Below are 13,714 nucleotides of genomic sequence, written 5' to 3' on the forward strand. Positions count from 1 at the left end.
ACAACAATCAAGTGTAACTTGCATTATAAAAGTGCTTTCAGTGCACACTAGCAGTAGAAATCTGTTATGCAAATGCCGGTCCATTTATCACTTTAAAGCTTTCTTCACAGGCTAAAGTAGGTAAACACATTCCTTTTTTTGGTCAATGTTCTTCCTTTCCATGCTAACTCTGTGCTTAATACAGCTCCATTGTGTGAGATCCATCTTTATTTTTTTTCCTGCTTATACAAAGTCGTCAGATGTCATCACATGAAATGGAGCTCAACTTCTAATTTATAAACACAGACAGATTGTCAAAATGTTGCAATCAATCTGAGTCAGTCTGCATCTCGATAGGGGCATTAGTTAGCGTTGTGTTCGGGCTAGATTTCTATATGAAAGTGTCATTAAACAGAGGCGCATTTACCTGCCATCCTCCAGCAGCTACATCACTGCGGAGGGATTTTGTGTGATGAATTTCTGTATATGTAGATGGAAGCAGATTTAGAAAGTTTCTCTATCAAAGCTAACTGCTGTTTTATCACATAGCAAATGGGATATAATTGCCAACTTAACCACATTCAGTCACAAACAATCCCAGTCTTTTATTTTGGGGGCATTTTTAGCCTTTTTTGGACAGGATATAGATATAGAGAGTAGACAGAAACAAAATGTAGGAAATGGTACAAGGGTGCCTTGCTGGTGGATGAAATAAGAATTTCTGACAATATGCACTGGGTCTAGAATATCTAAGGGTCTGGTGCAAGAAGTACTTTTGCACAGTCACAGGAAACTCTTAATTTGTCTAAAACAAATGAAGACAATGCAACAGCAACACTGAGCACTAGAATTAGTGTTAATAAAGGGGCACATGAGTACCGCTGATCAACTATTTCTCCAGCATAAAAAGACCATTAGTTTGGATTGACAACACTGATGTTTTTTTTTAACATTCTTTCAGGATTTATCAGCTTACATCTCAGACACCTCAAAGTCCGATTGTTTTGTGGAAAATGTGATCCCAGTCTTTAAATATATTAGAAATATGCTTACGAAAGCACGGACTAATGCTAGGCAATAATTACATCTGGAGCTGAAAAAAAGTTAATTTTCCTAAGTAGACATAAAGCTGTGTTTTTACTTGAAGTCCCACGTTAGTGTTAAGAGTTGCCTTAATACACTTATTGTGCTTTTGATGCTTAAAAGCAGGCATTTACGAGATCACACGACGCCGCTAGTTGATTTCATCTCCACATTTCTTTCTCAAAGAGCTCTGGTTCGTGTTTTATACTTCTGAGTTCAGAATCGAGGTTAAACTATTTCTCCTGTACTTAAGAACAAATTAAAATTACTGATTCCTTTTATTAATCCCCTTTTGTATCCACTCTATGTGTCATTTCAGGGGGTCTTGCTTACTTATATATCAGCTTGTTGAATTGTCAGTAAATGTGACTTTGTGTGTCCCGAATGAGGTCTGTATTTAACCTTTGCGTGTGTGACCTCTGTTTGCTTCTCACCTACACAGGAACAGTCTGTCTCCACGATCGGCTGACATTTCGTTTCTGTCAGACACTTCGATGGCTCGGCCGTTGCCACCTCCCCAACGTACAAGCACAGTGCTGTAAATCCTGCAGCCAGCACTCCCACTTCAGCAGGCCTCGCAGCTAAGGTGCAGCTCACAAGCACACTGATTGTACCACTGAGTGATGTAATCTAATCATCATTAAAAGTCAACAATCTGAGCCCTTTTTCTGAACTACGGACTGGTTATGAATCTTACACACACCTGGACTCTGCATGTTTGTGCTGATGAAATTGAACAAGCAAAGTAGCGAGATTGTAAATATTTGTTTGCTGCACATTTCTTTGTTACATTAGACATGGGAGTATCCAATCAATGTAGCCAGCAGTATGATGCATTTTTAGATATCCGGTTGTTCAGTGATGACGCGACGAATCCTACTTCCGGGTCTAAAGTAGTCTGCGTTTAATATGGCTTTTGTGTTGTTAACATGTTTAATGTTATGTATTTTCTTCTATTTGATCTCAAAAAGCTCCTAAAACAGTCAGTGATCACTGTTGACCTCCCTCGGCTTTTATTACCACTAATCATTTATTTAAGCTCAGTTTTTAAAACCTTAGGATGTAACTACAGCCCAGCCCATGCAGCAGTATATGAATGACTAACCTCATATTGTGGATGGATTATCTCAGTTGTTCTCCTGGCTGAAGTTTGGTCCTTTTACAGCATCCTGCCATGCGATTACATTTGTTCCTGACCACCGAGAACACTCACGTTAACTTTTATCGAGTGGAAAAAAAGTTAGCTTGTTTATATTATGCTAACATAGCTGTGTCGCTAGCGGTCACGTAGCACATCATTATATACCAGCTAGCCAAACTTCAGTAACCCTACAAACGTCACTGCTGTTTAGTTTTCTGTCTTCATTTATGTTGGAAGTGATAACAGAGCTGTACATTTTAATTTGTTTCCAAAACCCCGCAGTCAGGACATGCTATATTGTATTTAGATAGAAGCTAGCGAGCTAACTCCCTGCTAACTTCTAACTCCGTTAAATGTCATAAATTCCGTTTTCATGGATGCCTGGATGTTATACTCAATTGTTACACCTGGTAGAGCAGAACGCTGATCATTTTATTACAGATGAAAGACTTTAGACAGTTTTTCAACTCTCAGTAATGCCATGGTGATCGTTTGATATATGGACCTGCAGTGGAGTTTAGACCCAGACACGGCTAGTGACGTCAGACTGAACAACCGGATAGACAAACCACTCATTTATTGTATCTTTATGGCTGGTACAGTGCTTTAATTTTTTGGACAGCAACGGAGACTGTACACGTTAGAACCGACAGGATATAGCTCTCACTGTGGTTTTACATACAGCATGAAGTGGTACAGATGTCATAAAGAAAAAATAAGTGGTGCATATTTTCTAAGTAACAAATAACTGACTGTTTGCAGAGCCCTGTCCCTTAAAGTGTGATTTCAGTTTATTTTAACCAGCTATATTTCTAATTTTTTGTGGGTGTTTTGGCTCTCAGGTTTAGACATGCTATAAATGTGCTCTCCTACCAATGCAGGCTGTTAAAAATTCAGAAATATTTTCATTCTTTTCAAATCCTACACCTTTAACATTTATCATGACTTATGAAGGCCACCGTTGTTTAGTGACCACGCCCCCACTCTCTGCATTTATCTTGCAACTGGTAGTTTTGGTTACATCACAAAATCTGCATTTGATTGTGGTTTTCAGTTAAATGGAAACAAGAGAATGCATATTAGCCTTCAGTTTTTCTGTGGATAGGAAGAAGACAAATAGGTGGGAAAATCCTGAAGGTCATGAAAAAAGATGGCTTACCAAAGACCTGTGCTTGTGTTTTTGGCACTTCTCTTCTGAAGCATGATGAATTTAGTTGATTAAGAGAGTTTACTGAAAACAGAATGTGTCTAAACACCTTTGAAAAGCACTTAAAATCAAGATTAAAAAAATGTCAAAGACTGGTAACATTAAATGCTCTCCTTATAAGCAATAAACCATTCATTATAGCAGTTGCTGCCTTTGATAAAAAGCCCACAGACATGACCCTGATAACAGAGGAACTCGACACATCTGCCAGTTTATTCAGATCAGCCGTTCATAACTGATCAGTGTTGTCCAGAAAAGACTGAAGGAGCTACTTCTGGATTTAGACATGTTGAATGTGGCTGTGTTGTGGCTAGGAGATGTGTGCAACCCAGTAATGTTTACACATGCGAACATGAAAAATGATTTCAATAAAAAGTTAAAGCTAGTCTCTGAAATTCTATTTATAATGACCTTTACCAAAAAATGCTCTCCCTCTGTCAGCACAGAGAAACAGTTGCTGCACTGACAGAATTTGCAAGCGCAATTTGTATTTATTTCCTTTTTTATTTTGGAAAGTCTCAAAAGGATATCGAGCCTTTATTGTGAAAATTTTGTGGAAAATAAATAATCAGATGGCGGTGCATGGCTTTATTTAATTAGCAACTTGCCCACATGAAGTCTCTGCTGCAGTTTATTAAACTAAATCGAAGAATTTTGTTTATATGTTATCCAATCTATGGATACACTACGCTAATCGAGCTAGCTAGCTTTACCTGCAAACATAGTGTTCCTACTGTTCAAATAGGGTCACCTTTGGTTCCAAGATAGCAAATACTCTTCCAAATTTTGACAAGCGAGCAGAGATGTGAAGCTTAGGTTTTATGCTGTGATTATTATACTGTAATCGCTTCGAGGGACAGTTTAAGCAAACTTTTACTTTGTGACTTTAAAGTTACAAAGTAAAATGTAAATTTCAAAAGGAAAAGCTGCAGTCAATACCTGGTGCTTGAGGCCACATAGCCAAAAAAAAACATTGTGTCAGGTATTGGCAGGCCCAGTGCCTTAACTTCTTGAGTACTGGATCATTTGATGTCAACAATAACTCTTGATTAAAATAATGGTCGAATGGAGGGAAATTAAGATAACATAGCACATCATAATACAATAGATTCAGAAGGGTAAATTAGTGGAAGAATCAGTAATATGTGGTATTTTATACTTTTCTAGGTGTTTAATTATTGCCATGTTCTGTTATGAGAATTCATGATAATTACATATTCATTAAAAACTTTCTTCAGAAACTGGAAAGTAACTCAGATTTCTCAGTTCAGTGCCGTCATATATGGTCTTACATATCTAATGATTAAAAACGAATAAGCAAGCTTCTGTAAAGCTATTAAACAAGTGATGATAAGGAGTAAAGGGGAAAAATCACCACATATCTATATCCTTTTGTCAAAAATCACAATAAAAAGACCAAATTACATATGTATGTAGTGTAGCTGAAAAGAATTGTAATACCTAAAATTCTGTCCAGTGAATGCCAAGTTTTTATATATTTGTTATTATCAAAGATTCATACATCATCAGAATGTATGATGACTTTACAATTACAGAGGATTATTGTGTACCCCTGGCTTTTTAGTTGCTTGTTGCTCTGTTTGACACATTTTTAATGTTATTGCACACCACTGTGCAAATGTCTCGATCTACCCCTCATCCTTTTAAAATTTGCTTCCAAACACCTAAATTTTCTTGTAGTGTAGTTTTAGTGTAGTGAGGGATGATTTTTGACAGAATGGAACAAAAAAGGAAGAGATTTGAATGTCCTTCAAGAAGCCTGGAGAACTATTCTTAGAAGACTACTTAAAGAAATGAGAAGGAAGCTTGCCTAAGAGTTCAGTTGAAGAATAAAGGTGCTCATACCAAATATAAAATGTATTAATTGTACAAGAGTACAGGTACAGACTGGCTTTGCCTTATATACTGTATTTCCATGTGTTTGCTGCACCTACGTCCTATTTTCCTAACAAAATATAAAGAAATGAGGCGTTGCTTGAGAATTTTGCACAGTACTGTAGCATTAACATGTATGCAGTGGCAGATTTACCAACTTGATATCAAGTAAACATGTAAACGTTTTGGTGTTTTGTGCGACTATCAACGAGATTAATGCTGGACTCACTTGTGGTTCAAAGCAGCAGCTTCTTGGGAAATGAAAGAACTCGTAAATTACTTTTGCAGTTACCAAAATTTGGTAACTGCAAAGGCCATTGAAATAGGCCATTGAAATACCTCTGAAGCATGCTGCTGGATTACACATGTAATGATTTTTCTCCTAACTTTGTATAGGGAAAAGTCTTTGCCCGGATCATGACAAAGAGCCAAGGACTGTGACATTTAAGATAAATTTAAGATATAACCATGACGAATGAAGCCTAGATGGTAAACCTGCCAGGTGGTTATTGATGTGTGTAGAAGGGAGCATGTTTCATTTTTTACCAAACAACAGGCTAATGGATGAGGACTCTAATCTGTCTGATTCCAGTAAAGGATGGGACAAAACCACTAAGCACTGACATAAAAGCATTTGGGGCCAATTAACACCACTGAAACATTAGGCCTAGAGACCAGGGTTATTTATATCGCAACTCAAAGTAATGGATATTATGCCTGGCCTACTTTAGGTAGTATTTGGGCATGCTAATGGTAGTTGTTTATCTTGGAGCAGACATAGTATTTTTACAACATTTTGATATGTCATAACAGGGAAGGCACAGGTGAACTCAGGTTACACTTGCATGAAACTCAGACTTTACTAATATATGTTTGATATCAGCCTTGCTGTTACCACTAAGATAAAATGTTCTGTTTTTCACACCTTTGCTCATTTATTCTCATTAGTAGTTCTTCTTATTTTTGAAGGCAAAAACAAGCCAGTACTTCGACATGTACAACCTTTATATTTACAGACAATTTAGATGAGTAAAGAACTTTACATACCTGCCACGTTTAGTTGCATAGTTGTTTTTTATTGTTTTTTTTTTTATTTTTAGTTTGTTAGTGATTTATTCCTGTACTTTGTTTTATTTTTAAAGATTCATCTCTGTACATTTAATGAAATTGTTGGTTTCCAATCATAAGATCAACCACTTATGTTGAATGGACATAATGCCACATGTGTAGTAGTCATTAAACACGTTCACACTGAAGCAATCAGATTGTTAAGTAGCATCTTTTCACAGCACTTACACCGTGGTATAATTAACTTTAATGAACCATTAAAGTTTAGCCCATACAATAAATGTGGAGAAAATGGCATTCATTGAATTAGTCTGTGAGTGTTTTGTCATTAAGTATGCATAGTGCTACACTGTGCTAAACGCTACTAATTAAAACATGTGAAACACAAAGATTTTATGGCTGTAGCCCTTAATAAAAGGAAATATAAATATGAGATGTCACTTATTTAAATAGAATTTTAATAAATGTCAAATGTGAGACAGTTATTTATGCATGTAAGATTTGAGAGGACAGAGAAATTGGAGCTGTCGGAGTTTCTAAATACCAGCAGGAATTAGTTTATTTTCTTTCAAATTCCACAACTTTTACATACAAGCTTGTTGAACAACAACGTGTGAACACTTGAAACTCTCATAAAAGATGAGATTGGTACATACTCACTAGTCAATATTAACACCCAAGGGATAGGATTTAATTGGGTGAAGCGTGGTCAGCTATGGCGCTGAGGATCTAATGGCTTTACACCAGGGTCACATGCTAACACGTACTGTGTAGTGTTCAGTTACAAAGGAGAGTTATGGAAAGAAATTAAAGTATTGTGTATTAATCATAAAATATTCAAGAAATAATCATTGTGAAAAACTTTTGCTGTACCAACAGGCAAATTTAATACAACCGAACTTCATGTGCAAAATGTGACTATGATGTCACCTTCTTGATATTCAGAGTCAGTTTTCCAACGTAGCTTGTTGTCCTGACGTTTGACGTAGTTGTTTTCTTTTTTTAAAAATCAGTAATCAACAGGTGGCAGCGTCAGCATCGCTGTGAACTCTTCGTATTTGACGATCCCATTTGACTTGATGTGTGCCTCTCTGAAGAGGTCGTCCACTACACGAGGAAGATGGAGAAAACATAAGAGCATAAGTGGATAAGCAGCCAAATCGCACCATAAATTATGGTTATAATTAGTGTTATTGCTGTTGCTATTGTGAGATATTTAACAGGGATGAAATAAAGAAAAACAATATTGACTGAAAATAATATTTTGCAACACAACACATTATATTTCAGTCACAAATATTCCCTTCCAGTATTTATCTGTGAGCTGTACTCATACTAGTTTCCTAAGGGTTTATGTCTCTTCATATCATACACCATGGACCCTTGTTGACTTAACTACAAAAGTGTAGTTAAAGATTTTCATTCCAGTACTTTTTCATGTCTTGAAAATGTCCTGAATACTCAAAATGGTTGTCTGTTGTCTCTTCTTTTAGGAAATTGGCATTACTATCTTCTTCAGCAGTTCGGGAATCCAAAAACTTGATAAATGTCTCCCCACTGAGAAGCCTTTTGAGCTTCATTTAACTATAAACAGCTTAATGTACACAGAACCCATCCACAGACTTTGAAATACAGCTTATGTTGCTCTGAGACCCGTCACTGTGTGAATGAGGTGGCTTTGAAAAACTTAAAAATCCACCCTGGAGATTTAACCAGATATCCGAATCCCAGCAGGAGTCCTTCCATTAAAACTCTCAGCTTGAGGTTCATATTTAACGCTTTACATCTGAAGTGAAACAAAACATCAACAAGAGAATTCACAGTGTCCTTAAATGACAGGAAGTGCAAGGGACTCCGGTGCTTGGGTGCAGGCAAAAATAAAAAGCCTTCTTACTAAGTAAGACATTGTCTGTGATTTAATTAGGCGATACAAAAAGTTGTGACGCTAAATCACTTAAGCTGCATCATATGCCAATCAGTCACAGATTTTAGCTTTTTGTGGAAATTAAAACAAAGCCTGAGGATCAACTATTCAGCAGCTTGTCAGGGGAACAAGTTCAGTACAAAGGTGGTGTCGCCCAGTCCGTCCCCCTGGTGTCACAAAACTTGTGCCCCCTGTTGGATTGACCTGTACGGTCAGACATCTGCCAGGGTTTGACTTCAGCTATGATTTCAAGGTTGAAAAAAAAATTCTATAGAGGTCACAGATGATGTTACACACCTCTGTGCTGTAACCCCTTCAGAGAACAAAGCTTATAAATAGTCCTCAACATATGTCTTTGTTGACATTGCTATTGCTAGGGCTTTACTAGTATTCATAATATTCTGTCGGGTAGTGTTAGTGAAATATTTCACACAATATCTCTCTGATGGGAAAACGAATTGTCGCTTAATCAGCATGCAACACAACAGCAAATGCATTTCCTGACAGGAAGGAGGGAGTGGCCTTTAGGAGCCACGGAGTAAATACCAGGAGAGAAACTATTGTAATTACCTACGAGATTCTGAGCTCAGCTCTAAAGACAAACTTCCTGCGATTAGTCACTTTTTGAGGGGTGGATCAGTTACTGTGTCAAGATGCAGAACACGTGTATCATTAAAGAAATCAACTGTGGAAAACTATCAGGTTCAGAGTTCATTATAAATTCATTTTTTTCTCCTGATTCAACATTTGATATTTACTGCAGTCATAAAGTATTCAGATAAATGGTGGTTTATTGGTGTTTCGATGTTCGATACTGAAGCAAAGAATAAGTTCTTTGTACTTATAGAAATATGGAAATGGTTTATTGGTTATTTCTCTGCAAAGGTGAGAGGTGCATCTCTTTGCATCTTCCTGTGAGCAGGATTAAAACTACCAAAATGAATTTCACAAACTTTGTGGAGAGACAGACCATAGTGGTGTCCTTCCTGTCGTGCAATGCCCTACAAGCTCAGCTATTTGAGCTCAGATCGAAACGTCCTCAAGATATTTATTAGAGACCTTAAGACTCACTTTGGATTATGAAACACTACGTAATCATCTAATATTGGCAGTATTGTTGCGAGGTATCAGTAAAAAGGCTCAGCTGTAGGCCGGTAAAAATGTAACATCTCATTAATTAGAAACCTCACTTGCTCTACCTTCTTTGTTTGTGAGTTTCTCTCCTAACATGGTGAGCTTGGCCCGCAGCTCAGATGCCTCGATGTATCCCTTCTTCTGCTTGTCCGTCATCTTCAAGGCCTCCAGGATTTCCACTTTGGGATCCTCCTGTTGCATCTGTCTGTGCATTATTGACAGGAACGTAGAGAACTCCACCTCAGCAGACTTTTCTAAACACAAATGTGAAATCAGGTGGTACATTTTATTTAACCTTGACTTGATGATTAATGTAAGTTTAAAAAGAAAATGCCCTTTGCTCTTGTACTTCTTTAGGCCCTTTGTTATTTTTATTTGCTGTCTTTTCCCTGCATTTCTTAAGGATATATAGTGTTATACTGTATGTAGCACACATTAAGAAGGCTGTAAGAAAAATGTACAAAACCACGAATTTTAAAGCACAAACACCAGTTTATGCTTCAACGGTAGTAGTAAAGACTGTCAGTGCAATTTGAAATTACTGTCATTTAAACGTCACCTCTCAGACTTGTCCCTTATGCTACACCCACAACAAGCTGTTATTCAAAGACAAAAAGACTTTGATTTACTGCATGTTATAGTTTACCAATTTTGTGGACTTGTAGATGTCTCCTGATTTCACCAGGTGTGGGGCTTGTACCCAGGCAGCGCATAACTGTGATCAGGTCATTGTTATTTATCTTGCCGTTTTGATTCTTGTCATACAATGAGAAGCACTCTTTGTACTCTGCAGTGGGGAAAACAAAGTTTTTGAATGACAGTACTTTTTTTCCCCCCTTGTTGTAATTAGTGAGGAGCTTTCACAGTAAATCTTCGGTAAACAGGAATTAATTAGACTAAAAAAGAAGAGAGTTTGGTTGTTTTGTACAAATAAATAATTTCAAACATCAGTAACAGAGTGAAACAGTGATTGACAACATGCACCTGTAGATGAATCTTACCATTGATCTGAGCTTGTGAGAGGAATTTAGCCTGCAAGGTGACAATAGTGTGGCGTCACTTGTTAGGTAAATACAGAAAAATGGTCTGTTGTGTAAGAAAATACACAAAAAGGCTCAATGGAAAATGGAATTTCTTACCATGTCTGAGACTGCTGCGTTTCTGTTCAGGAAGAAGACAGTTTACTGAAGCCTGCGTCACCTGTCCCTCCACCTCTGTTTAAAGTCCAACACCCGTCGTAATTTAATATCTGTTGCTGTGGAAACACAGATATCGGATCCACAGCGCTGCATTGTCCTTCCTCTTACCACCCCTCCCATAAAAGGGACCGCTTACTACTAGACAACTACCATATGTTACCACAGTGACACATCATACAAACGTTGTCTAACATCAAGTTAAAAGCAAGATTTAAAACTCCCAGATAACTTCAGATAAATATCTAAGTGATAGTATGACGTTTTTTGTTTTGTTTTTTAATTTAAAATGCACATTTAAAAAATCCCATTCACCATGGAGCAGTGCTATACAAATCATATTAGAATCCAAATTTTGCAATAACAAACTGTGCAGGAACAAATATTTGCAGACATCTAAACCCACCTGTAATGATGCAAATAAATGTATACATTTATGTATTTTTTCTGGATTTGTGCTGATATTCTGTTTCGCTCCATTAAGATCAAACTACCGTAAAAATTAGAGACTTTTTTTTCTAAGTGAGCAAACATAGAAATTCAGCAGGGGATTAAATATACTTCAGCTTGAGGTTTATATTTAATGCTTTAGTTCTGAAGTGAAACAAAACATCAACAAGAGAATAGTTGATGTTTTGTTGCGTGCGTCAGACTCCGTTTTATCTTTTAAATCCTGTTTAAAAACTCATTTATTCAACATAGCTTTTCCATCTACTGTAGTTAGTGTCCCTATTTTATATTTGGTTCAATTTCTTATTTATGTATTTCATCTTTTAGCTATATCTGTTCTTAGTAACTTTGTTCTTATATTCCCTTTTATTGCTGTATAAATAAACAAATAAAGTTGTATTGTATTGTAATTCACAGTGTCCTTAAAAGGCAGGAGGTGCAAAAGACTCGGGTGTTTGGGTGCAGGCGAAATAGAAAGCCTTCTTACTAAGACATTGCATGGGATTCGACTAGGTGATACAAGAAGGTGTGAAAAGATGCTAAATCACTTAAGCTGGATCATATGCCAGCCAGTCATATGACCCAGACTGACTGACCAATCAACAGAGAGCCTGTTATTTATGTAATGCTGATGTTTCATGTTAAACTGAGACTTCTTATAGTGGCCTCCACTTAAAGATTAGTCAGGTTTAATCTTGTTATTTTAATATTTTGTCATTGTGTTGCTATTTATTTTTACCTTTTATAAATCCATATACACTATACCGCCAAAAGTATTCACTCACCCATTCAAATCATTGAATTCAGGTGTTTCAATCACTGCCACAGCCACACGTGTATAAAATCAAGTAACTATGCATGCAGACTGTTTCTACACACATTTGTGAAAGAATGGGTCGCTCTCAGGAGCTTCCAGCATGGTACCGTGACATGATACCTCCTGTGCAACAAGTCCACTCATGAAATTTCCTCTATACTGAATATTCCACAGTCACTGTTAGTGGTATTATAAAAAGAGGAAGCGACTGGAAACAACAGCAACTCCACGAGGAGAGTGAGGTCAACAGATGCTTAGGCACTTAGTGTGCAGTCGATCACGACAGACCTCCAGACTTCATGTAGCCTTTAGATTAGTTCATGAACAGTGTGTAGAGAGCTTCATGGGCTTCCATGGCTGAACAGCTGCATTCAAGCCTTACATCACCATCATAGACAATTTCATGCTCTCAATTACGTAGGAACAGTTTGGGGATGGCACCTTCCTGTTCTTCCTTCCTGGAACAACGGTGGAACAACAGTTTGACAACCCTCGGAGTATGTGGCAGGGACTAAACACGATCACAGACTTTAGAGGGAAAACCAGCACACCGCAGACCACGGCCTCTCTGTGTGAGGATCTAAACGTATTCTACGCTAGATTCGACACAGCGAACACCATGAGACCGGACAGTGTGCGCACCGCGGATGACGTCAGTGCGCACACTGTGTCTGAGGAGGATGTGCGGAAGTGCTTCAGGAAGGTGAACGCACGCAAAGCTACTGGTCCGGACGGGATTCCCGGCCGCGTCCTCAGGTCATGCGCGGCTCAGCTGGCTGGAGTGTTCACGCACATCTTCAACCTTTCCCTCTCTCTGTCTGTAGTCCCAGCCTGCTTCAAAATGGCCACCATCGTCCCTGTACCCAAATCCTCCACCATCTCCTCATTGAACGACTGGCGACCTGTAGCCCTGACCCCCATCGTAAGCAAATGCTTCGAGAAGCTGGTCAGGGACTTCATCTGCTCTGCACTACCCGACTCACTGGACCCTCTACAGTTTGCATACCGCCACAACAGGTCCACTGATGATGCCATAGCCCTGACACTACACACTGCCCTGTCACACCTGGAGAAGAGAGACACGTATGTGAGGATGCTGTTTGTAGATTACAGCTCAGCATTCAATACCATCGTTCCCTCGAAGCTGGACAGGAAACTGCAGGATCTAGGACTGAGCAGCTCCCTCTGCAGCTGGATCCTTAGCTTCCTGTCTGACAGACGCCAGGTGGTCAGACTGGGCAGCATCACCTCATCCCCCATCACACTGAACACTGGTGCTCCACAGGGGTGTGTACTGAGCCCTCTCCTGTACTCACTCTACACCTACGACTGCACAGCCACTAACAACTCCAACATCATTGTGAAGTTTGCGGACGACACTACAGTGGTGGGTCTTATCACCAACGGTGATGAGACGGCTTACAGGGAGGAGGTCAGCGCCCTGACCCACTGGTGTCAAGACAACCATCTCACCCTCAACGTCGCAGAGACAAAGGAGTTGATAGTGGACTTCCGGAGGTGCAGAGAAGTACACACCCCCATCACCATCAACGGCGCTGCTGTGGAGAGAGTGAGCAGCTTCCGGTTCCTTGGCGTACACCTGGCTGAGGATCTTACGTGGTCAGTACACACAAACAAAACAGTGAAGAAGGCCCAGCAGCGCCTCTTCTTTCTCAGGAGACTGAAAAGATTCGGCATGAGCCCCCGCATCCTCAGGACCTTCTATCACTGTGCCATTGAGAGCATCCTCACTGGATGCATCACCACCTGGTATGGCAACAGCACCGCCTACAACTGCAAAGCTCTCCAGCGAGTAGTG

The 13,714-nt window shown here is 38.9% G+C and overlaps 2 protein-coding genes across 2 annotated transcripts in view; one reads left to right on the top strand and one right to left on the bottom strand.

Moving 5' to 3' along the window:
- adamts7 (a disintegrin-like and metallopeptidase (reprolysin type) with thrombospondin type 1 motif, 7) overlaps positions 1-1,647 on the top strand; it is a 104,402-nt gene extending 102,755 nt beyond the window's left edge. Inside the window, exon 24 of the mRNA XM_085349799.1 lies at positions 1,505-1,647. Within this exon, the coding sequence (XP_085205925.1) occupies positions 1,505-1,647 (143 nt within the window). The remainder of the gene's footprint in view (positions 1-1,504) is intronic.
- Positions 1,648-7,383: 5,736 nt separating this feature from the next.
- On the bottom strand, positions 7,384-10,488 carry calml4a (calmodulin-like 4a; the record flags this gene model as incomplete). The annotated part of the gene is made up of 4 exons (XM_085348116.1): positions 7,384-7,481; positions 9,498-9,686; positions 10,079-10,219; positions 10,434-10,488. Coding segments are annotated over 4 exons (483 nt in total), but the record flags the coding sequence as incomplete, so codon positions are not given.
- Between the last annotated feature and the right edge of the window lie 3,226 nt (positions 10,489-13,714).

Source organism: Diplotaxodon limnothrissa, linkage group LG1 (genome assembly GCF_057381915.1).
Source record: "Diplotaxodon limnothrissa isolate DT_005_m linkage group LG1, D_limnothrissa_male_GT1.1, whole genome shotgun sequence".
NCBI classification, from domain to species: domain Eukaryota; kingdom Metazoa; phylum Chordata; class Actinopteri; order Cichliformes; family Cichlidae; genus Diplotaxodon; species Diplotaxodon limnothrissa.